Raw genomic sequence first — 27,250 nt, forward strand, 5'->3', positions numbered from 1 at the left:
GTCAAAGTGAATTTCTGTGATTGCAACCATGTCGGAAATGAACTGGATAAATAAAAAATAAAATAAAAAAATTCTACTCGACTTCTGAATTTACAGTGTCGTTAGTTCGTTGGCTCACTGTACTATACATGTATTTGTCTATATTATATTTGCATATTTATACATTGGTATTTTTTTTTCCTGGAGGTGTGCACTTGTATGTATTCAAGAGTCTTATTTCATTATGTACGTCGGTTTCTTTTCTTCTTTTCTATGTTTTAGTGTTTCTTCTTTTATTTTCATTTGAAATATTCTGGCGCATCTGTTAAAAAAAAAAAAAAAAATTCCCATGGGATAAATAACCTATATCTGATTCAACAATTGTCATGAGGAAGTATGAAATGCACTATATGAATACATTTGGCTTCCCTTTCATCTGTCTGTAACTGTTTCTGTGAGTGTTTACCCTTTGATGGGCTGACAAACGGAGCAGTGTGCCCTTACTATGCACCACTCTGAGCCTGAGCTGTTCCTTTGAGTGATTCAAAGCCTTGTCATTATATATGGTCAAGGGTAAAATTAATACTAAAAAACCAATGATGATGAGAAAAAGCTATGCAATTTATGTGGATCAAAGTTGAAATTCATGTTATATCGGAAGGTAATTGAATCATGTTCAACATCAGATTGCTTTTGTAGATTTGAGATTTTAACCGATATACAAAGGAGTATCTTTGAAATGACTACTTTTCTATCCTGATAACATGAGTCATGTTTTAAGGCAATGACTCATTTCAACCACTCCTTTCATATTTGATTACTTTGGTCTCTGGCTTTGTGGAATTGATTTGAGTCTATCTTGAGGACTTAAAAAAAACTAATCAGTTTGAAAAATGTGGAAACACACTTTATTATACCTGTAGATTCAACAGCTGAGATTAAAATGAGCTTGACTAAAGAGTCTAATGAAAATCTCGAGCCCTCACCCATTTATCACGTGTACGCGTTTAAGTCCTGGATCAGCAGGCTCCATCAAAATGTAAATTAAATTTCCTCTTATCCTCTTAAGGCAGTTTTTGTGAGGATGAAATTAACGTACTATAGGCGACAAGTAACGTCTGAAGGCAAGTGAATGGAAACTACAACCAGAGCTGAAAGGTCATGAGTTTGATCCATGTGTCCTTGAGCTAAATAGAGTGGCTGTACCTACTCTGTCACAATACCATGAGAATTAATATACAGGCTGTGGCAATGTGCTTGCTGTATGTGAAGCTTTAAAAGAATCAGTGCTGGAATGGATTATCATTTCAGGGTCGAACGATAAAGGGAAAATTCTGCATTCATTAGGGGAGGAAACAAGTCTTCTACAGAGAATTGTCTCTTGAACTTTACTGCATTCATCAGTTAGGAAACCTTCACACATGCAAGAAAATCAGAAGGTGTTTACTGATGTAGCCACTTGAAGCAAAGCTGGTTTAGACTGGTTTAAGTGTGATTAGGTAGTTCCTCTAATCAGTCAGAACAAACAATCGGACTACACAAATGCAGCGTGTTAGTCTTTTTAGAAGTCTTATTGATTTATTGCATGTTTGGACATCAGTCGATATGAAAGTCAAAGTACTGAGTGGCTAGCAGCTCGTTAAGTTTGATTTGGCATCTGTCTCTAGTCATTGCTGAAACTCCACTACCACACAGTGTATGTGAATCTCCCAAACTTAGACCTTTGATCTAAAGGGTACCAACGTGAACATTAATTGCAAGTTCTATCAAAAGATCATGTATCTGTGAAATACTAGAGGTTTAGTCAAGTAACGCTTTTTTAAGGCCCCCTTCAGACACAACAGAGACCGCTGAGAGACCATTGAGCAAAAATATCCAGGTCTCTCAGCAATTTCTTAGAACTGTAGAAAACAACATTTCTGTGTAAATGCCTCTGCGATCGTTCGGAGATAAACAACTTACTTTCACAGACATCCATGGTTCCACTGAGGTTAAAAACTATTGGCGCTCACTGAACAATTGCTGAGAGACCGTTGAAAGATTGGGGAGACCATACAGAACTCCTTAAGAGAACCTAGAGCTTTTGCTGGACAACCTCTGAAAAAGAAATTTTTGGGGATGTCCTTCATTGTGGAGATCGCTGAAAGATTGATGAGTGATCTTGTTATTTTATCAGACTCCACCTCTGTGTAAAGGAGGTTTAAGTAGCCGCAGGTCCTGGAAGTAAGTACTCCTTCTCAGGATTGAACAGTCAGAACCAATCGTTCTTCCTTGAACCCCTTGAATCTACGATGTAATATTATCCCCTTGAGTAAGATTAAAAAGTGTGAATCCAGCTTCAACCGACAGTTAGAAAGTTTATGCTCGTTTCATCTGGCAACAGTGGTACTTTTGTGATGCACTGATTTGCCTCCAGTTTGCTTTACCCACAGTCCTTCCTCATCTGTCTGTGCAGTCTTTTTCTACCCGGGAGACTCTGAAAAATCTCTTTGTTTTCTCCAGCAGGACAAAGATTACTCTCATTGGGGACATTGTTTGGAGAACAGGAGACCTTAGACTGTCTGAAACCGGACAGAGGAATGACAGGGAGACTGTGTTGGGGGAATTTAGGCTATCAAGAACAGCTTTGTAGTGTGGCAGCAAAGCCAAGGAACTGGACTCTTGAGATGCATCTTTATGAGATGTAGAAAAACAAAAGAATGCCAATTAGTTTGATTTAACTTTATTTCCAATTAGTAGAGTGTTGTCTTGTAAGGCATGTGCTATTGTAGAAGATAAATTATAGGGAAACACTGGCCTTTAAAGTTAATAAAGCAGAGCTGATGTCTTTTTGTGCACATGGGATTTTCTCCAAATTCACCATTTCAGAAGGTCACTTGCAAAACAAGTAATTTGGTGCATTTAAATCAAATTGTATTTGCAGCTTAGAGTGAACATTCAGGATTTGACTGGTGAAAAATAGCTCGAAATAATGTCTAAACTCTTTGAATTAGATAAAAAAATACATTTTACAACACTGTGAAAACACAGTAAATGGAACAAAACAAGGCGACTGAACAGGATTGCGGAAAGCTGAATAGAAAATGGCTTAAATAACTGAAAATAACAGGGTTTCTGGTTGGTGTGAAAGTGCCACATGACTTTAAACAAACACTACATTACATAGATCAATGAGAATTATCAAGAGCACTGAGTACGAATGAAGCTACAGATCACTTCAAGACAGTTGTAGGACGTTTGATAAATGGTTTTCCAAGCTTTTCTCAAAGTCTGGTCCTCAGACTTTTGGGGTCTGTAAGCGGGTTGTCATGGAGAATTGTTTGGTAAGTTTGGTAAAATCCAAACTTTGATAGCAGCCATAAAAGATCACCACATGCAGTTACTGGTAGTACTCCCTTGTTAGTCAATAAACCTTTTTTGTTTACCGAAAGAGGCAAAACAAAATCTGTGCCCCGAAAAAATCTGTGACCGCAGGGGGTGTGCATGTAAATACAGGCAATCGGGATCGACTGCTGTCCATTAATGCAACCCATGTTGAATCTGTCTGCTGCAAAGAACTGGTGTTCTTGTCAGAAATGGTTGAAGGTATGGTTCAATGAATTAAGTCCGTATTTTTTGCTCCTCTTCTCTTCTTCATGCCGTCTACGAAACAGCAAAGCTGGAACTCAATGGACTAAAAGGGGTGATTGGCGTCATCAATTACGCCATTTCAACATGGCGGCACACAGACTCTCAAACCGTAAACTAGTCCCATTTTTAAAACTTAATAAAATGAATATGTGCAAAATAATGCATCTTGTTAGGCATAGATCTTCTAATAAGGACATTTCAAAGGTTTTAAACCACATTTGTAAAAACAGTGGATGATCCCTTTAAGCATAAATGGATCTTTTGAATCATAATCTGAATTTATTAACTATATTCAGTTTGTAACTTTACTGAGTACTTAACCTAACTCCAGTTACTTTTAACAAACATGCCTCCTGATTTAGGTACATTGGTTAAAAAATACATAAATAATTCATCTAGAATGCTTCACCCACGTGTATTGAACACTGACATTTTCTAGTGTATTTTCTATTACTGCGACGCAATATGTCTAACCCTCCCTCTGTCAGGCACCACACACCACCAGCTTCGTACAGAGTGAAACCATGTGTTCTCAACAGGAGACAGGCGCTAATTATGATAATGGCTCCCAATTAAGCAAAATCTCTATGGAGACAAAACTTCAAAGGTTTTTTTCAACACTTGCTGCCACATTAGTTGGAGACAGTGCTCAGGAATATGTGTGCTTCACAGGCGTGCACTCCTAGGCAGAGGAATGAGAGAAACATGGAGGCAAAAAGGGGGAATTGATGAGCATAGACGTGCACATTTTGCCTGGATCCCTGGAGAATATTTGAACTGATGTTCATATTATCTGAAATATTTGTCTGAAACCTACTCTGGTCTACTGAATATGCTCATATATTGAATATACTGTACATCCCAAAACAGGGTTTGTTGCTCTAAAGTCTCCTGGGAGCTTTTTTTGTCCCTACAAATGTTCACGATACCCAATGAGAATAGACTGTAGGATATATTCAAAGGTCTTTATAATAATCGTATGTCATGAATAATGTGACTTTCAGTATTTACATATCTTTAGAATAAGTCTGTATTTTTTTTTAATCCAGTTGGTGGAAATACAAGTAATTCCTTGAATTTTCAAAATGTTTTAATAAAGTATTATTTAGCTATATCTAATTATAATTTAAAAGCAATTGTGTAAATGAGAATTACATTATGATTTCATTACATGATTATTTTTTGTGTTTTGAACAAATTTCCCACAAGTTTATAGGATTCATATGAGTTGGAAGAAAGACTAGTTTGATTTATTGTCCCAACACATCAAATGTGAGATACAAAGACATAGTTTTAAGATTTTGTATATTTACAAGTTATTGTTTTGCATTAGGATGCCAATGTTTTAACTTTCCCCGAACACAAGCACATCAGGACAGAGCATGATTTTATTATAGGATATTATGGACATATACATGTGTTGTCAATATATTAACACACATAGACAATTTAAGTGAGAATAATTGTATTTCTTTAATACAGAAAGGTCCTGTAATCTGTTTTCTTGATATTTCTCTCTAACCCAACAAGTTACGTATTCCACTGAAAGCGCTTTTATTTATCAATTCTACTATTTATTACCAATAACCAACCTTCATTTGAATTAATGTTACTTCTAGTTTTCATGCTTTTGCTGCCTTGCTCCCATTCATATTTTTTGTCCTCTCGCTTTCTTTTTTCATCATTTTAAACTAAACCTCTTATTGAATGATTTATTATTAATGTTTTATCCACTTGTATTCCTATTTGCAGTAGGATCCCCTGCTGCACCTTTAATTCTATAAAAAGCACATTGAATTGCCTTTTATATGGAATCCTACAAATACATTTGCCTTGCCTTAAATGGTGCTTCCTTACTTATCCTTCCACATTCACCAACAGCACAAAAAATGTAAAATATATCTTAATCCTGTGTTTTATTTACTTATTTAGATATTTTTTAATTGTATTTTTAATTATTACAACCTGGATTTTAAAAACGTGGGAATAGATTTTGTTTTACTTGTATGTTTAGTATGAAAATGCTTTTGTTGTGATAGATCAATGGGAAAAACTACAAATCTTTACTTATTCAGAGCACCAACAAGAAACATATTTTTTTCTTTTTTTTTTTTGCTTCCTCCGCTGAAGGATTAACTCAATTTATCACAGTCCTTTTTAAACATATGCACGCATAACTGATACAGTATATGTTTCTAAGCTTAAATCGTTCCAAGCATGTGCAATATTTTCACAGCAGGAGTGTGAAAAACACCCCCATTGGAATTCATTTCACTTCATCTGCAGCCTTTAAGGATTTAATCATTGCAAACATTACCCAATAATAATGTGACACTAAACACATTGCACTACTTTGCAAGATTATACCAGTGTGTGAATTACACAAACAACCCTGGAGTGCAGAATTAGACACTTTTTCAAAACATGGGAGACACTCACACTGAGCCAGTCTGCTCACCAGAGACCAGACTGTACAACGAAAGAAAGGCGAGAAAATCACATTGAGGGGACAAAAAGACTTTTTTCCTTTTTGCATGGAGGCCGGTATGACCGAGAGTAGATGGAGAGATTTTGGTGGAAAAATAACACTCAGCGGGGAAAGAGGGAGAGAGAGGATTTGTCTTGAAAAGAGGAGCTTTAGGGGGGGAAAAATAAATGAGCTGCCTCCTGCTCCATGGATAGAACAGCAAAGTTACATGTTTTTCACAGTGAGGTGAAAGCAAGGACGGGCTGGTTGATGCACTTCAGCTTGTAAAACTTAAAGCATTATAACATTTTGATTTTACTAAAGAAAATAATGATACAAATCCAATATCTATTTAAAGGTTTTATTCAAAATAAGGATCCATTCTTTACCCTTTATATTTTGTATTATTATTATAGAGTTTTTGGTTTGTTTTTTGTTTTGTTGTTTGTTCTTCGCTAAATTTCTTGTATTGTTTTTTAAACTGTACTTGGAAAATAAAACTGATTCTGAAATGATTTGATTAGATACTGTATGATATCTGAAACATAGATTTTAGGGCTTATTGAGTGCATTTAAAACTTTAAAATGTTTTTTTTTTTTTTTTGAAAAATTGTTTTTAGGACCAAACAAGTGTGCAAAACTTATTTAAGAGAAAATATATGGTACTGCCTTATTGGACAAAATTGGAAAGATGCAGTGGTCACTGTCTAATGAAAAGGTCAGAAAACACAGTGCATTTTCATTTATTTATATTCAATTTGTATTAAGAATGGTGATGATTTACTCCTGCTTGCTGCAGCCTTACCTGACCTCTAAATAGCAGCTACAGAATGGATAAAGCATTTAAAGACAAATGCAAAGTGCTTGCCAGGACTGACATTAAAGTGAGAGCAAACAGAGGGATATTAAGTGGAAGGTTGGACTAGTTGTCCACAGCTTCTGTTTCCTAATTGCTCCCTTGGCTCAGCTTGTCAGAACAACAGCAGCTAAGTGAAGGATGTTGTCTGACGACAGCAAGCCCAATGACTGCTCACTTTCTTCTTTCACTTGATCATTTTCTCTACTTCTAAATAGCACAGACAACATTTTTATTATTTTTTTTTTACCCGCTTCAATATATTTCTCCTGTTAACATCCCTGTTGCTGCACAAAAACTAACATTGTTTCAGTTTATTGGCGAGCCATGAACTTCAGTACCTCATTTAACCTTTTATGGGGCATTAAATTGAATCTAATTACAACACAAAAGCAAATACACAGTTTCTCTTTTGTTTTGTTATTGTAATGTGTGAAACTGGCCTTATTTGTTTAGAGTAAACAGTTTCTCGAATGTCCTTTCTTAAGGAGAAATCTTGTAAAAAGTCCAACTGAAATCTGAAATAAATCTAGCCTAAGGAAGATGCTGTAATTCACCGCTAATGTAATATCCATGGCTCAGGAAGTTGGCAGTTGGTATGAGTGAAAGTGTCCTTGGGAAAGACACTAAATTCACATTATTTCCCCCAGAAGAGAGGGACGGCGGCTTATCTGCCAGGTTTTTCTGGCTTGTGAACGGGATTACAAACATAAAATGCTATGGAGCACAGTTTACTATTAACAAAATGGTCCATTGCTCTGAAATAACAATTATATATAATGTAACAAAGGCATACAAGCATCGCGATTCATACAGTATGTGAGGACTGACATTTCTATACAAACTGATACACAAATTATGTGGAATTGGTGAATTAAAAAAAGCCAATAAATACCGGTACTCCATCTGCACATAATGTGACTAAAATGTATTTCATTAACATTTAGGATATTTTGACATCAATGAGCAGCTCAATTGAATAGATTGTATCCTACATTAGGTTTGTATGAAACGGTAGATAGACCCAAATACCAGTACCCAGTTTCCCAATTTTAAGGCCCATTTCCACTTACGGTAGTTAAATGCTAACACACACTGCCATTTCTGTACTTCACAGAACATTTCCACTGCATCAGTACGAGGAATCTCTAAACACGACATATACTATAAATAAAAATAAGTAAAGAAGTTGAGGAAAGTGTTCACTTTTTGGTTTGTGGTACAGTACACAAAAATAAAAACTGTGTAGAGGCCAGTACAGACAGCCATGCGTGTTCCACATAGTCAAAAAGCACGACCAATTTTATCAGTATTCCAACACATTTCCAAAAACTCATGGATACAAACCAACTGGAACAGTATCACCAGTAGTGTCTTTTATTAACCAAGTATGCTGTTTTTCTGAGATATCAAGAAGAAATGCATTGGCAAAAGTTTTTATAGGCAGATGGGCAAGTCATCAAAGATGTTTTCTCATAATAAGCTACATTATCATTTTCACTTCCACAGTCACTGTTTTTATTTTCCTCACCGCCCTCGGAGGGTGTTTTGTATAACATTAATACTAACGTTAAGGATGTGTATGAGGGCACAGATGAAAAAATTGTTTGAAAAAGGAGGAATTTGATGTAAATAATACAGCATTGATGAGCCGTTAGTGTGGCACAGTAAGTAACAGGAGCTTTGGCTTCAGAACCATCAATCAAACTAGACATAAAACTCAACTTGTATACTAACAAAGATTCAAACTGACTTAAAAATGAAATCTCACAACCGTTGGGATTGGCACGGCAGCAACATAAAGGAAGAATGGCACCAAGTGATAGAGAAAACTGTGAATCGTGGATCTGAATTTAGATAACACTGACAAATGTGTAAATACAAACTAATTCAACTAAGTATAATGTCCTGTGACTGATTTACCTCAATGTAACCACTTCTCATGCTATGAAACCTCATTATTGACTTTTGGCAACTCAAAAAAGAGTTAATTTTTTGGGTGGATTTTACCATATACCAAAAACAGGGAGTCAGGATCTATTTGCTGTTATTCTTATATCTCGGCTAAGAAGGTAATATCACCAGAGTTTGTTTTTTTTTGGGTTATCAAATGGTTATAGCCGGCTGCATATATGAAGAAAAAAAACACCTAACCCTGAAAAATTCTAACAAACGGTTTCTCAGTTATGTTTTATAGTATTTAGATGTCCTTAAGAACGTACTAAAAGTTTACCAAAGTTTGACCACAGGAAAGGTGTAATTTTCAAGATGGCGTACAAGATGGACGCCTTCATTACTTGACCGAGCAATGTAATCTTGGTGTCTAACCCCATGTTTTCTGGGTCTTTGAATTTATTGGACTTGTCTAAATTGACACTGACATGATTACATATTTATGGAATACATGTTTTTGTGGGACTACTGTAAGGTTTTATCTTTGTTTAAGGTAAACCAGAGATGTAAATGATTTAACCTATGTCATGTAACTCCTACTCAGTATTTGTTTTTGAACACATACCCATTTCTCAAGTTCTCAAGCAAGAAATCTAACAAAGCTGTCCTGGATTCCATCCCACCAGCTGAGCATTATGTCCTTGATAGTGGCTCCTTGGTTCACTGCTTGGCATGGAAAAAGGGTGACAGTTACGGTGCCATTGCGCAGTCATATGCACAAAGGTGCTTCCATTAAAGACAATATGCATCAGAGACGTGGTGAAAACACTCACCACATTGTTAACTTCAATGCAGAGACTGAGTTTGTAGGAAGAAAGGATGATTTCCTTTCCAGTTCTAGCAACAAACAATGACTTATCAATCTTATGACCAAGGAGCTGGAGAAGAGCTGCACTGTCAATCAACGCATCAGGGGATGCGGACGTGGACATTGTCAAAGCTTCAGTCAAGGCCTCAGAACATCAGCCCACAACTTTATTAGGGGAGGATACAGATTTACTCATTCTTTTTAGACAAGTCCAAAGCTACCAAAGTGCACAACATCAGTGAGATGAAACAAGACATGGGTAGTGACTAGTGTTCCCAGTTGCTGTTTATTCACGCCTTCATAGGATGTGAGACAACATTTCTAGTGTTGGCAAACATACAGCATTCCAGAAACTTGTGAATGGTGAATCAAACATCCAGTCCTGTGCAAATGTGTTTCTGCTCCTACATCAAGCAAGGAATGTCCTAGAGGACCATGGGATCAAGGCAATGACGGTGTTGTTTGGCGGAAAGAGCAGTAATTCACTAACCTCTTTACGCTACAACCTTTTTAGCAAGAAAATTGTTACAACCAAATTCTTATCCCAGAACGTCCACCTCCAACTGAGTCCTCAACCAAATACTACTGCCAAAGAGTTTACTTCCAGATCATGGTGTGGATTGGTGAGGAAGGTGACATGAACATAGTGGATTGGGGATGGAAACTGGTGAACAACCGGTTCCTGCCAGTCATGACCAGTAAGACTGCTGCCCCAGAAAGCCTCCTGCAGATGATCCACTGTAATTGCACAACTGCCTGCTAAACAACGGTGCCGTTGCAGGGCATATGGACTACCATGCATGCCTGTTTGTGGACCATGTCAAGTTGGGAATTGTGAGAATCACTATAATCAACCTCTATGGGAGGAGGAGTGTGATGACTAATAGTAAATCTAGTGACGGTCACACAGCAAAAAAGTATTAAAAAATTAAACCAGAATAAGAGGAAAGAACTGAAGAAAAAGATATGTATCAATAAGAAAAGTATTAGAAAAACAAAAAACAAAATGCAAAAAAAAACAAAACACATTATAAAATATTTAAAAATATATTAGAAATAAAATACAAAAATAAAAGTAGTTAGTGGTACTGAGCCTTCACGTGGCAGCCCTGTTTTGACTAATTTTACAGTACCACACAGTTCTAATGAATTCATTCTTTATTTGAATCTGAATAATGGTTATGAACCACAGAAACCACCAACACTAGGCAAGACGAGATGAGATGAGAAAGGAGAAATATGCAATTACTTAAGGAAAATTTTACTCTTTTTTTCACATGAATACACCTGTAACCAGTTGCTTTGATCTATAATTGTACTTCTAATCACTTATATATCTTGTAAATATGCTAATTAGAATATTACATGGTCAAAACATGTATTAGGCACCAATGTTCCTGGTCTTGGAGGAATTCAAAGATTATTGTCATTTTAAGGACCTGACGGCCGCCATTTTAAAAATGGTGCCTTTCTTGGAGTCAAAATTTTATAAACTTTTAGTATGTATTAAAGTACATCTGATACTACTGCAAACCACTGAGAAACCTTTTGTTGGAATTGTTTTTCTGGGTCAAACCATATTTGCAGCTGAAAATTGTCCTTAACCTAGGACTTACGCCATGGAGGATTTCATTAAATTATAGAGGGGATCCGGATCTATAATCCATTTTAAAAATGTAGACATCTCGATTTCTTATCATTGGTGACATTTCAAAAATGTATCTCAGTTCGTTGAGTAGTGGTAGGGTTAGGGCCTTCAAAGTGTGACTGATCATGGTACCATGATCAGAATCATTGAATCAGATAACTACTCATATTTGACAAAGAGGATATTCTGTGCTTGGCGAAGGTTTTATTATATTCCTAAAACTGTACATGTTCTATGAGGTGCTGCTTGACATGAGAAATAAAACCACAAGTAGCAGAAGAGAAATGTTTGGATCTCAACCTGAATGCCACTGACGCACAGCGGCGATGTCCGTCTGCATTACGGGTCTGTGTAACTTCCTTTTAGGCTCGAGGACATTGTGTTGTCCATCTGTCTGCCTGTCGTTGGGTCTCTGACACTCTTTGTAGTGATAAATGACTCGTGTGTTCCCCTTTCATGCCTGTGGGATGACTGAACAGGATTGTGAGTGTAGATCACTGTTGTGTTATGAAATGCTTCAAAGTGCTGCCTTTTCTGCCCGTTTTCTGCCCCTTTTCTCTGCCTCACATTGATAATGACTTGTCTCATGACACTGCCCGTACAAATATCACAACCAGTTGAAGCCTGAAAAGCTGCAGCCTGTAACTGACTCCTAATCTAACAATGGCCAATGACTTTGTGTTTTCCACACCATGGGTGCAGGATCTGGGCAACACATTTGGCTGGTTTACTTTATCCGAGGCCAACTCTCAACAATAGGACGTCTGAGTATCTGCCAACGGGACTGGCACGGTTGTAACCGAGAGTGTTTGTGGTACAAGTGCGAGAAAATGCTCCCCAGCACTGAGCTTAATGATGGAGAGAGAGCACACTGCTGTCAATCTTTGGATTTGTCATAAAAAAAAGAGGGTAAGAAAGGAGAAAATGGCAAAAGAGAAGCGAGAGAAAGGAGCAAAAATCATACACAGAGAGAGAGTTAAAGAAGGATGGATGTAAAAGCAAAAAGAAGGTGAGGGAGTTCCAGCAGTGTGAGGCATTAAGGTGGACAGAGTGAATCCCAAAACATGTTAGCGTGCACCTTTGTCCCTAATTACTTTTAAGCAGCCTCCAGCAAAATCTACAGTGGCTGAGATGTGGCTTTTAATGAAGATAATGCAAGTCCATTACTGCGTTCTGCTCGCATTAGGACTCATGAAAAAAACATTTGTGATGCTAAAAAAATACAGTTCCAGAATACCAACAATGTGCTTTTAGCATGTTTCTATCTTACAAATGTTGGTCTATTATGTTAAAATCTGCCACACTTTCCTTCATAGAGAAAGAAGAACTTCTCACTTCCTGATACAAACACTTCCTTATTTAATCGGGTCTTTTATCTGAAGATGCAGATGTCAAAACCTCTCATTTCTTACATCTTTACACTGTGGTACACACGCTGAAAAATATTTTTTCTTGAAGCACTGTATACAAGGCTGTCTGAGTATTGTACAAGACTCTCCTTTCAAATGATCAGTGGCAATGCAACAGTCGGTCACATTATCGAAGAAAGATTGGGCTAGAGTGCGTTATTTGTGAAGACGCAGCATTTCCCCAGAAATGGTTTCACTAGAAACTACAAACCAAAGTGATGTAGCATTAAAAAACTCTCTGCTGCCAAAGTGAAAAGGAGTTGCCGTGAACCTAAAGCCAGTCTCAGCCATGGTTTCACAGTTTAAAACTACTAGAAATGTCTTTTGTTTATCCCCAAAAACTCTGCACAAGCGACTTCCAACATATTTTCCTGAAATGAGTTGTGGCTAATCAATAACAGGTTTACTTTGGGATTTAAATGAAAAGATCCAAATTCGGCCAAAATTAAATGTGTCGTAGAGTGAGGTGTTATCATAGGAAATACCAGGAAAAAAATTAAAACAAAAATGAAGTCAAGCAAATCGCTGTCTTCCTTATGTGTGGAAAAAAAGAAGTAAAAACACTTCTATGCATCCGTCAACATCCCATGAGTATTTATGGTGGAGATCAAAACAAACATTCAAGCGGCAATTTCAATCTTTTACATCTTTTTTCAAACAAACATATCTGATTAAATTGTATTGTTTAAAGCAGGAAGGGTTAGCAGTTGTTAAATCTCTCATGTTCCACAAACAAAAGGTTGCAAACTACAGTATTACAGAGCCAATGTTATTAATGGCCCACAACAACACAAAGGCAGTTAAAATGAAACAATTACTAAAATCATCTTAACCAGACTGAGATCTGTTTCTAACCTGCAGTGCAGACCTTCATACATTTTTCCAATATTAAAGTGTTTTTTTTTTATGTTGCTAATTTGTGAGCATTGGTTGTGGTTTCATTAGATTTTACTTCAAGCTGAACAATAATGTAAAACAACGAAGTGCAGCAGAGAAGCTCGGAGGGTGTTTGTCCTTCATATTCGCCTAACAAAACAATACAAGTTAAGAGATTATTGTACCCGAGCTGCAGATAATTCTGCTGTGCTCTCCATAATTGGCTGCAGTGTGTGTTTGTGCATCAGCGTGGGCGTTAAACTGAGATCAGATGAGCACTCCCCACAATTGAAGCACTCTTCGCCATCCATATTAAACAAAAAAGAAAGACTATGTGAAAAAGGAAACAGTGAAAGGTTTTGAAAACACCGCAGTAATTACCTCTGACCTAATGAACAGTGAAGGTCGTGTGGAGGCGGCAGCAGCACAGCTTTTATCTGACAGTATTAATGGGATAATTGTTTTGGACTGTCACATGCACGGCCATGCTGACTTAAGCTGGCACTGAGTGCGACAGTGGCAGGATTTACAAATGTGTGACTCTACACCTGGATCGTTCAATGCTTATCACTATAATCCTCTAAAATGTCAAAATCTTCATGGCATCAGATGTTGGGACAAAGTGGTATTTTATTTTTTTTACTAAACAATTACATTTTCATTAGATTTGGTCATGATTATTATTATTTGGGACTAACAACAATGTCCCCATGACCATAAATTATGAATATTTGCTCACTTTAGAGTCCACTTTTCTGTATGTTCTGGAGTTTTTATGACACAATGGCTACAACCTGCAGTTTAGCTTAATATTCACTTCTCATTTCATTGACTGATGGTCCATCCCCTTGGCTTTAAAAGCAAAATGCATCCCTAAAGCCAGAAAGTAAAAAAAAAAACTGATCTAGTTCCTGTTTCTCTTTTGTTTGTACTTAGTGAGCCTAGCTTAGATTTTCAGGAGAGAGGAGTTGCTTTTAGACGCTAATTGGCTTTAGAACTTTGAGTTGGACACTTTTTCTGAGCCTATTTTGTCTTTACTAATTCTATTTTGTTTATATTGGATTTTAATTTGACAGCACCTTCAGTTTCTAAACTCATTACCTTTATAGATCCACATCTGTGATAATGTGTTTGTGCAGCCTTCATAAGCACCACTGCAGTATTTAGGTAATAAAGGCTGTTAAAGGTAAGGGTAAATGTCTTCTATCACATTTGTTGACTGTGTTTTGGTAGATTTTTTAACTTAAAAAGAATTTGAATGCACTTACACCCACCTTTCTTACCAACCAATCGTTGCTTTTATGTTATTAAGATTTTATTGTTGTTCTATTTTTTTTACGTGCCTTAACACCATTCCAAGCTGCTACAAAATTTGTTGTGACTGTCAACAATTACAATAAAAAGCTATCTATCTACATATTTCTTTTAATCAATCACTTGCCCTTACTTTCAAAAAGTGTTTAAGCAGCAGACATGTAGCCAGATTGTTCTCATCTTTCTCTGTTGTGGACCCACCCCACCTGATATGAGGAGTTTTAACTAGGCTTTACACGATCAGGATTTCTGGGCCGATCACCGATCAGTGAGTTTTAAAAAAAACCATCAACGATCCGATCATATGAGTTCAAGTTGTAAATGTGAGATAAACCATTTAATTTAATCCCTGAACAGTGAACTGTGTTCACTACAAGAGAGCTGGAAATTAAACTGTGCAGACAGACCACACTGGAACTCTGTGAAGCCTTCATCAGCATTAGCGAAGCAAAAACATATTTACTGACTGTGGCATCAGAAAACCTGCTGCTGCTTATAGTCCATATTCACAGGTGCACAGCGGAGGTGGGATGCACACACACACACGAGCACATGTCCACCACCACCCTGAAACGGACAGGAAGAAGTTTCCGGTATGAGAGCGAAAATAAACGTGAGCGCATCACTCTGCTCTAACTTAACATGCACGGGCCGGATAAACAAAATAATCACAAAATAATCACGCGCGCACACACACATACTAACAGCAGACGCTGCCCCCGATTTCAGAGCCAGTAGACTGGGGAAGATGGCCGGAGCTCAGCCACTTCGCTCCAACCGAGAGACATTTTCGCCGGTCACGCCGTGTCACGTAAAGCAAACAACTCTTTGGTGTAAATTAGATGGATAAAACAATGCAATGAGAGCATCTACAGAAAGTTTCATCACGACAATGATGTCATTGATCGGATCGGCGGATTAAGGCATTATAGCTGATCACATTAACTCATTCACTACCAGCCCTTTTCAGAGCAGCCAACCCCATATTGCCAGGGATTTTAGATGATTTTCACTGATTTTTTTTTTTTTTTTTTTTTATAGACCCACAGAATATTTTGTACTATGACAATCTGAAACCAGATTCTGAAAGATTACTCTCTAGTTTCATCAGAAAAAAATGTTTTGTTTCTAGCTTCTGTAATCAGCAGTTGAATAGAGACAAGTTTTACACAAATTGCAATTTGTGACAAAAAGCTGATAAAAACGCTTTTTCTGAAAAAAATATATTGGTGGCTTTGAAGCAATTTATTTATTTTTTGCTTTTGACACCTCAACATTAGTTTCCTACTATAAAACCACAAAAAAAACACTGAGACCAGGCTTTTGAGGGCAAAATTATTAATATTTTGCTATCTGTGTCAGAGTTGAATTGTTTTCTTACTGTATTTTGGCATTCCTCCAAGTCTCTCCCCCCGTCATTTTCGACACACACAACTTCTTCCTCTTCCCGGACATGCCGAGTGTCACTGCTTCCCCCGTGTTTTGATTGTTTTATCTCACTATTGTGACACTCTCAATAGTCCACTTAGTTCCACACATGCTCTGGTCGAGTGTGTGCACGGCTGGGAGCTTCAGCATCAACTCTTGCAGAACTATTTTCTGTCTTGCAAATTCCTTTCGTCTCCCTCTGAGCTCTGCCCAACACGGGTGATTACTCATCCAAAGGTCACCAGTTGGTCACTACACCATGGTACAAGTTAGATATTCACAGGAGAGCTTCGTCACAATGTCTCCTATAGCAACCCCAGCCAAAAAGCACAATTGACGCCTATAGACGTCTTTGGCAGTCAACGTTACTAACCCAAAAGACGTCTTTAGACATTTTTGTCAGGCAATGAGTTAATTGCATAAAATGCAAAATATCGGCTGATCCGATATAGCCGATCAGATCAGTGTAAAGCCTAGTTTTAACAGGAAACACCTTCAGATCAGAACGCTTTTTCTTCACCCCTGCCACTTTTCGCTGTGATGATGATGTTACTGATTTGCTTTTCATTTATTAGTAATGCCACTACATGTCACCACCAAATACATAATACACTTTTTCTGGCATCCATCATGCACAAGCACCTCTACTTGAGAAATGTATTTTCCTCGTCTTTGATACTATGATCGAGCGTAGAATCTCATTGGTCAGCAGGCTTATGTAGATAGAAAAAACATTCAAGTCGTTCTTTTTTTTTTTTGACCATTTGTTAGAATGTGGGTGTATCAAGGATGGGATATTGCAGGTGTGCATACTCGCGGTTTTATAAATCACAATATTTCTTGGCACAGTAAATCTTCAGCGTATGCACACTTTCAGTATGAATCCTATGTAATGCTTTATAAATGATGCCCTAGACCTAGTGGGAGCAAACAAACCGATAAAGAACAGGAGGAGGAGGAAAGGTGGAGTGATATAGGAAGCAGTGATACTCAAACCTCGTCCAAATGAAGGTCCATCTGGGAAACATGGTTGGACAGATAAAAGATGATAAAAGGTCAGGGGATGAAGGAATATGTGATGAAACGAATACAAGCTGGTTCTTCTTTGTGACGTTTTTATTTTTCTCTCAAGCTTACAAGATCCCTTTTAATGTTTGCATTTGTTGCAGAATTATCTTTCTGTAAGTGGTACAGGCCAGGGACTTTTTTTTAGACTAATTAACTTATTGTGCATATTTGCACAATCCACCTCTCTGGATGTATGCAAATAAAACTACCTTAACTTATATTCATAAAAATATTGTAAAAAAAATACACAATCAAAAATGATCCAAAAGATGATAAAACTTTTTGTCTGATTTGTATTCAACATAAGAATGACTGTATATTGCATTTTTTTATTTTAAATAAGAAATATGAAAGATCGTAAAAAACGTTTTTCTTTGTGTTTATTTGATTCCTATTCAAGACACTTTGATAAGAATGACTATGTTGTTAATATAGGCTACAAAGTTTAATGTTTTAACATTTTTGGGTTGAAGTTTTGTTCACTGAAAAGATGTACCTTGGCTCAAAAAAGATTGAAAAACACTGGTATAGGTTTTTTGTATATTAACCACAAACGAACAAATAAACCAGCATGGATATGTTTACCAATTTAAAAATAAAAACCCTGAAAGACCAGCCTTGTAACAGAGATGTGGAAAGAAAGCATGAGAAGCTTGTGGTAAGCAGGAACGAGGCTGGGAGGGAGGGCAGATTAGAGAGCGTTTTACACTTTGAGCTCTCCATCCATCAACACAATCTGCAAAGCTTTCAGAGAAGAGATGTGCAAGCTTTTCATCCAGAAATCTTTGCTCTGCAAAGCACAGCGTTCAGCTCTCTGCACTCTGTGTGTGTGTGTGTGTGTGTGTGTGTGTGTGTGTGTGTGTGTGTGTGTGTGTGTGTGTGTGTGTGTGTGTGTGTGTGTGTGTGTGTGTGTGTGTGTGTGTGTGTGTGTGTGTGTGTGTGTGTGTGTGTGTGTGTGTGTGTGTGTGGTTGCAGAGTCAACTCTGTCAGTCAAGCAAAGCGAGCGAGCAGGAGTTTCATTCGAGCCCAAAACTAAAGGATGCTGCACAAAATCACTGCGACTTGAAATGTCGTTCTGCCAAACGGAAGCTAAAGTGCTATGGCAAGACAGGGATGACGGCAAATTCTGTAGCTCTACATTCTACACAGCTATAGAGAAGCAACAATATCTCAACAAGTCAGCCTAGATATTTAGCTGTACGCATGTTACTGTGATACCGTGAATGCTTTTTTCCAATCTTTATACTGTAAATCTGCATAAGTCTCAAACAGGTTTCTGATTGGCCATCAAACACTAGAGTAGGACTAAAGACTTCAAAGATGTGTCACAAGCAGTAGCACTTAAGTATTAAAAAAAAAAAAACGGCTTAGTGTTAAAGCTCCTATTTAATAAATGTCTGATGGAAACAACTCATTTAAATAAAATAATAAAAAAAACTAAAAACTAAAGGAGCACACTGACAACAAATCTGCTACAAAGACCAACATTTAATTCATAGACGGTATTAGTGTGTAGGTGTTTTACTACACAACACAGGAGTGTTAAACATAAGGCAGTGGATTCTGATATGCAGGGTCTAATTCTTCGTTTTTCTTCCACTTTTTAGTTTTTAAATTGTAAAGCACTGTGGCACAACTGTTTATATGAAAATTGCTTTTTTAAATACAGTTTTATTGATTGCTTAATAGATTAAAGTCTAGTATGAGACTTGAAGTAGACAAATAAATAAAAATGTTGCAAATTGTAATTCTAATAAGTAAGCAATGGCTTTTTTCACCTCCTGATTTCAGATGTAATTTCATGTGACATATGGATAAATGACAAATAAGGTTATGTTTGGTTGTAAACACAGTGAGATGATGGACACAGAACATGAGCCTTCTTTAGTTTCTCACAACAACCACAATAACCTTGTAATTAACACATAACATAAACTTCTGTTTATAGTAACAATATGAAATAATTCACAAAAACAAGCTTAACCATAAACTCTTGCTAACTGCAACCTATTGTGTCACATGTTGGGCCGATGATAATCTCTGGATAATAAGATATGTAATAAAGTACATGTGTGTCTGGTACCTCCATAGCTGCTACAAATGAAGATCAAAAAAAGAAAGCCTATATGTGGCCATGCCAGCCTGTAATTGCCTGATCTAAGTGTGGAGTGAAAGAATAATGCTTTGAGTGTCTATGATAAAGCATTATATAAAATCCAATGCATTATTATTATTATTATTATTATACAGTTTTAAGAAAATATGTTTTTCATAAAAATATGGCCTTTGAAGTGCAAATGAAAACCAGGAAATAGGTGGTCTATCAATGTTCCCAAACTGGATTCTCCTGACAAAGCGCTTCTGACCTTCCTTTCCCATGAAAACGCAGACCTATGGCGATCTCGTCTCTATCTAATCTGAGCAGGATGGCCTCCCTCCAGCGTCACTGCACTAGTGCCTGATTCTACGCTACTTCCCCCAAACGCTCTCTGTTAAACACATTTTAGAAATACCTCAGGTGTCATAACAGATCCTTCACTCCTCTGCTTTTATTTTAACATCTGCACACCTTATACACTTCTCCCTGCTAGCAGCTACGATCTCTGTCAGGGTTGCCATGGAGGGGGCTTTTCTTTGCTGCCATGACAACGTGAGTTTTTTAATTCTCCCCTGGCGACCAGAGCAGGCGGAGAGGCAGGGATGTGAATGATTTTTGCAAAATTGTCCTGCCTTTTGCACAAGAATCATATAATTAAACCTGTGTGGGTAAATTTTAGGTTTATTATAATTATAGAAGCTTTAAGTCAGGGATGTCAAACTAATTTTAGTTCAGGGGCCAAACATGGACCAGCAGATTTTAAGAGGGGGGGGAAAAAGAACAATCTTAAAATCATTGTTCCCTAGTTTTCAATATTGTATTCAATTCACTTGAACAATTCTTGATTTTGTTACAAAACTTAGAGGATTTTTGTGGAATTGTTTGTGAGAAATTGTAAGATTTGTGGAAAAATTTTGTTTTTTTCCACAATTACCAATTAAAAATGACTGCATTCATGTGAAACAAATAAAGGGGAAAATAATGCAATTATTAAATTGCTGAATTTTAGATTGTTATTATATCATTATAATCATTATTTATACAATAATGCATATTTTCTGCCATTTTTATTTTCTCCTGCCGACACGTGCGCTTCAGTTACATGTTAAACCTGGTACTGGAGGTGGATAAATCTGATTCTTACCTTGTACACACACACACACACACACACACACACACACACACACACACACACAATTACTACAAGGCTAGGCCTGCTTTACCTTCACATCTGCTTTATGATCAGCATCAACAAGATACAGTAATCATCCCTCAGAGATTTCGAGCATATTGTATTGACACAATGGTGTTACACTGTTTACACAGGTTTGTATGCATGACTGCATGTGTTTTGTGTTAAGGTTGGAGATGAAAGCATGTGTCGCCCCGTAGGCATGAGGGTGTCATATTACTCCTAATTGTTGATCTTTGTGTATTTATATTACCAAAGTACGAGCACGATTACCCATCAGTGTAAAGTGGAGGTCCCTCTCCCAGCATAATGAGTGGCTGACACGCGTTTGATTAAGATTCATGAGCAGCCAAACATGTCTTACCTTGAGTCTCTCAGACACCCCGTCAGTGAAGCTGATGGTAAACTCCTCCACTTTAGGAACCTTCAGCCGTTTCTTCTCTGTTTGGTACTCTGTCCGGGTTTTCACCACCACCTGAAGAACACAAATAAATGCAGGCATCAGTTCAGCGAGGTTTGAATCTATTAGCAGAGGCAAAGTGTTGTTCTTAAAAGGAATTTTGTTCACACTTAACAAGCCAGCACAAACATCCTTAATGGCAGTTAATCCTAATGAAGGCACGCAAGCAGGTATCTTTATAGGGCTTGTAGATTTCAGGCATGAGACTCTAAAGCCATGGTGGAACAACACATTATATATGCTCATATGATGAGACCAGTGTGGAAATCTACCAGAGCAGGCATTCAATCTAATGAAAAAATGCAACACTTTATCCTTGTCTTGGTTGTGCTATAAATCCATGTCTTTTTCTTGATACAGATATCAAAGATTAGCTTCTGTGAAATGTAATAAATGTCGTTTTTATAAGGCCTCTGAGAACAGGTTTATGCTCTGACTGAGACCCCCTGAGCAACTGTGGGGATACACATTCAGATATAACTGGAACTAAAACATGTTTTCACTGCGGAGAACACAAATAATAAAAATAGTTGATTCAAAAAAGTGAGGAAGGGGCTGGAACGTTGCCGGGATTAGCGAGGTCCATGTCCGATGATGGGAAACCAGGACAGCCTGATGGCAAATGATTAGCTACTGAAACAAAGCATAGAATTGATGATATTTAAAGATAATGTGAAAACTTCTGAATATTTGTAACCCACAAACGGAGCAAACTAAAAAGCATCTAGTAGCACAGTGTTCCAACATCTGTAGCAGCGAGGTGCTATCACAACTAGAGATCAAGGAAATACTACAATGCAACGGTAGGGTAGCCAGGACGCAAAGTCAGTGGGATTAGAGATAAGGTACCAAGCCCCAAGAGATACAAACAACCTCACTGAAGGAGCTGTTGACCTGAGAAGGAAGATCATGAGTACAATGTAAAGCTGGAACCTCCAAAGACTACAATAGCTGAGATGTCTAGTACGTTGAGATCTTCTAGAAGATCTGAATGCTGCCCTAATGTCACTGTCGTGTTTGTTCAATGGAATGATCTTTCATGAACTCATTCATATTGTGGGCAAACTTGAAACGCGCTCTGAACTTTGCTCAGCAGATTGCGAGATTTCCAAAGAGTCTTCCAGGCAATAACCTGGCTAAAACACGTCGTAAACAGACTTTAATTACGTACCACAGAGTTACACTGCTGGAAGCAGTACCAGCAGCTCTACACCAGATTCTCACTCCAAAATTAATGGCATCTCTGCCTGATCAATTTAGAGAAGGTCAGAGTAGATTCAGGTGGGAAAAATGTTACGTTTTTGTCTAAACTTTGCCCACGAGTTTAAAAACCCAACTGCGCACATCAACAACTTCAACAGCAAACATTAAAATGGCAGTTATTCAGTCCACAGCTGCAGCTTTCACCCGTACAGGATATTTTTTTAAAACAGGAGGAAAAACTTGCTATTTAATGGTCTTTTTTAAGGAGAAATTATTAAAACATCACTAAACTAAAGCAATTTAAATTGAAAATTATTGTTAGTTTAGTTTCAGGATTCTGAGGGGAATTTGGCAACACTTGAAGTTTTATGCATTAGGCAACCCATTACGCTGTTCATGACACCTTATTAGCATGAATAAGGTGTCATGAAGGCTGTAATTAAGTGTCGTTCGTTACCCTAACCTTTTGTTACCCCAACCCCAACCCCTAACCTTAACTGTAACTCTAACCCTACCAAACACTAACCCTAACCTTAACTCTAACTCTATCAAACACTAACCTGAACCTTAACTCTAACTCTACCAAACACTAACCCTAACTTTAACTCTAACTCTAACCCTACCAAACACTAACCCGAACCTTAACTCTAACTCTACCAAACACTAACCCTAACCTTAACTCTAACTCTATCAAACACTAACCCTAACCTTAACTCTAACTCTACCAAACACTAACCTGAACCTTATCTCTAACTCTACCAAACACTAACCTGAACCTTATCTCTAACTCTACCAAACACTAACCCTAACCTTAACTCTAACTCTATCAAACACTAACCTGAACCTTAACTCTAACTCTACCAAACACTAACCCTAACTTTAACTCTAACTCTAACCCTACCAAACACTAACCCGAACCTTAACTCTAACCCTACCAAACACTAACCCTAACCTTAACTCTAACTCTACCAAACACTAACCCTAACTTTAACTCTAACTCTAACCCTACCAAACACTAACCCGAACCTTAACTCTAACCCTACCAAACACTAACCCTAACCTTAACTCTAACTCTACCAAACACTAACCCTAACCTTAACTCTAACCCTACCAAACACTAACCCTAACTTTAACTCTAACTCTAACCCTACCAAACACTAACCCCTAACCCCACTAGATCCCTCCACCTAAACCAAAAAATGCCAACATAGCTCCAATGGTGTCATAACTTAGCGAACAACGCTTAATGACAGCCTTCATGACAGCCTTCATGACACCTTATTCATGCTAATGACAGCATAATGATAGAATAATGTCAGCCTTATGTATAAAACGTCAAGTAAAGTATTACCTAGAATTCTTCACTGCAACATATTAAAAAAAGACTTTCAACCAGTTCATTTTTGGAACTGAGAATTTAGTTCCACATTTTTGAATTATGAACTGAACTAGTTCATTTTGAAATTTGTGAACTTTGTGTAGAAAAGGGACTTTCCCAACACTACCTATTGTACAGCAACAGTAAACCTACAGATACAAGAAAGGAACAATATACAAAAGAAGCAAAACCAAAATAAGATGAAAAATTTTTATCGTAGAAAAGCTTTGCTCCCATTCATCCAGATATCCATGAGAGTTGGCAGTTAAAGTAACTCTGATGTCAACCATGTTTAAGCTTTGATGGATCCACAGTTGAGGACCTCACATATATTGCTGGCACAAAGAGGAGACAGCAGAGCTCCGTCCTGTCAACCCTCTCAGTTAATCTGATTCAGAGCTGCATTGGTAGCACAACATGAAACTGCCACAGTTTGTCTTTATTTCAGCTTGTTTAGGACAAATGGGTTCAAAGAACGTCAGAGGAGAGAGAAGAATATTATACATCTCTCTCTGAGTTACAAAATGGTGCAAAAAGAATATTACAGTAAATCCATTAGACCTGATCAGTTGTGGTCTAATTTTTGGAAACTACATTAATGTTATTTCAATAATTTGCAGGGGCAATTACCTTTGAAGGCTTCAGAGAGCTAAGAGCTCTATCCACATGAAGACGTGGGTTTTACAAAGTGATCTTGTTTCTAATAAGAAACATTTTTAAATCACCGTGCCAACATGGAGAGCTGAATTGCATGTTCAATGTGACAGCCAAAAATAAAATAAAATGAAAGCACAGGTTCAATTAGCTTTTATTCAGTTATAAAGATTCAAATGAATTTTTTTTTCTCTTTTATTAAACCTATTGTTACAATTACCGTAATCTTTCCTCTGATTGGACACACTCTGTTCTTTTGTGGTCTGACTTTATATGAGTAAAGGAAGGGCTTTTACCACTGTTACTATCACTTTAACATAGCAACTAGGGGGAAATACAAAATGTTTCCCCGTGTAGCCACTGTATAGTCGTGCATAGAAGAGGTGGATGCTGGGAAGAAAGATTGTGAACAATACCCAAGTGTCCTTGCGACTAATTGTGCTGCCTTTGAGTTGCTTTCCATCACATTGAGACAAAAGCCAGAAACTGTTGTGCACACACACACATGCATGCTCCAGTGTGTGAAAAACAAAGCGGTCTGTGGGTTCTGCAAAGCACCTATTGAGAAGCCGAAGGCCGCAGTGAGTGTAGGGAACACGATGCATTTGATTGGCCCCTCAAGGCTGCAGTGGCTACAGGCGTTCATCACACACGTCAGGATTCATTGTCGCCTTAAACAACACCTCAATTTCCCCCTAACTCTCATTCTGTAACCAATCTCCCTATAACACGCTAGGTTTAAACTCTACTATGCTTTAGCTTCTTTCATCCCCCCTCCTCCTCCTCTCGATGTACTCTTCCATATCATATTACCTCATTAAAAAGTAACCAGTAAATGTCACCACTTTTACAAAGCCCGGTTAAAATCCACTGAACAAAGTGTAACTGATACTAATTTGAAAAGTTCAAACTCTGGTTAGAAAACCATTGTTTCTGAAGACAAATCCTAATTAAAATGTATAGTTAGTTAAAGGTCCCATGTCATGCTATTTTTCATCCATCTCCATTTGTTCTAAGAACCCCAAAAACATAGTATTTGAGGTTTATTTTCCCAAACTCGCCTGTTTTCCAGAGTTTTAGCCTCTGAAAAGTCACTTTCTGAGCAACTCTACACAAACAGAATGATTTGCGGCCTACTTATGCATATTCATGAGTGGGCGTGTCTATAGACGGGACACTGACTTCCTCCTCCCCGCATGGTGACATAGGGCCAGAGGACGGCCCACCCTCCTCCTACCCACTCCATAGCCGAGCTCATGCTGCTTTATAAACACGAGACAGAGCGTGGGGGCGGGGCGTTCACCTGAACATACATAGACTGTAGAAAATACATACATAGCACTGAGTGAAGGATGCTCAAATGCTCACCTTTGTGGGCGTGTCTGTTTACATGTCAATCACGGCAGAGAGCTTCCTGGAGGCGCGGCTTCTCCAGCTCAGTGCCGCGTCAAATTCATTATCAAAGTGAGAACGCGTCATCAATATGGAGCGAGGTGTTTGGGCTCACCCTGCAGTAAGAAAGGAGCAAATCACCCTCTAACTAACGATTGATGGGATCAATGAAAAAAACACTTTGGGCATGTGTATGAAGCCCAAATAGCACTTTTATCATGTTTAAAGCACAGAAAAGTTGATGTAGCGTAACATTTTTTTTCATTCATTCATTCATCTTCTATCTCACCTGCAGATCTGAACAGGTTGGGGACAGAACGCCAGTCCAACACAGGGCAAACACAAAAAGACAGAACCAATCACAATTTAGACTCAATGTTTTTAGATGATGATACAAAACTGGAGAAAACCCAACGCAAGCTAAATAGAGAACATGCAAACCCGGGACCTTCTTGCTGTGAGGCAGAAATTCTGCCCATGTTTGGTTGTTTGATATTTAATGTGCCGAACCAGCACTAAAATCAAACTATCATTTTTAAAACAAAGCCTAAAGTATGAGCCAACGTGAAATTGATTACTTTATATTACTAAAGGTTACTAACACAAATGTACTGTAAATGCTTGTGGTCATTTAACATTGACAGTGTGTTGAAATGTCATTCACAGAAAATTGATCAGTTAATGTCGCTTCCGGTGCACATATTTCATCTTCACATTGAATCCTACCTTATAATTATTATTATTATAATGTAAGACATTCAGCTCATTTATTTGTGCAGCCTTAGTGTATTAGTGTTCCATAAAATTAGTCATTTGAACAATTTCAGATTTAAAAAGACTGCAGTCAAAGCGTGGGAAAATTGGGATCCTCCAAATATTGTGCTGAATTATTAGGTCATTTAGACCAGTGTTTCCTAACCTTTTTTGTCCAATGTACCCCTTATCTTTTCTGTCTTCAGGTGAGTACCCCTTTATTTTGTTAATTTGTCTAAGAAGGCTCGTCTGAAAGCTTCACTCGTATATTTCTGATGTTTTGACCATTTTTGGTGTTGATCTACACCTTTTTCAATGTATTTTTTAGAGTTGTGCCACAATGTATTATCGATAGAAAAGGAAGATGTCTGTGAGCAAGCAGAATTTTGTCTCATCATTTTAGAAAAATAAATTGACAAATGTTTCTGTGTACCCCCTGAGGTGTTTTGAAGTACCCCTAAGGGTACACGTACCCCTGGTTGGGAACCACTGATTTAGACAATACTTATTATTATTTTTTTAACTTTCTCATTCGGGCCGAATTGGATGGTCTAAAGGGCCATATTTGGCCCCCGGAACTTGAGTTCGACACATGTGGCCTCGGATATGCTTTAAATCCCAGCATGCATGGTGGTTATGTTGCCATTATTGGGACTATTTTATCATTATAATTTGTTGCTTTTT

The 27,250-nt window shown here is 37.7% G+C and overlaps 1 protein-coding gene across 2 annotated transcripts in view; it reads right to left on the reverse strand.

Moving 5' to 3' along the window:
* nsg2 (neuronal vesicle trafficking associated 2) overlaps positions 1–27,250 on the reverse strand; it is a 46,943-nt gene that overhangs the window by 10,219 nt on the left and 9,474 nt on the right. For both annotated transcript variants that reach the window (XM_028467562.1, XM_028467563.1), the window contains exon 3: positions 21,091–21,201. In XM_028467562.1, the coding sequence (XP_028323363.1) occupies positions 21,091–21,201 (111 nt within the window). The remainder of the gene's footprint in view (positions 1–21,090; positions 21,202–27,250) is intronic.

This window comes from Gouania willdenowi, chromosome 14, assembly GCF_900634775.1.
Source record: "Gouania willdenowi chromosome 14, fGouWil2.1, whole genome shotgun sequence".
Classification (NCBI taxonomy): Eukaryota; Metazoa; Chordata; class Actinopteri; order Blenniiformes; family Gobiesocidae; genus Gouania; species Gouania willdenowi.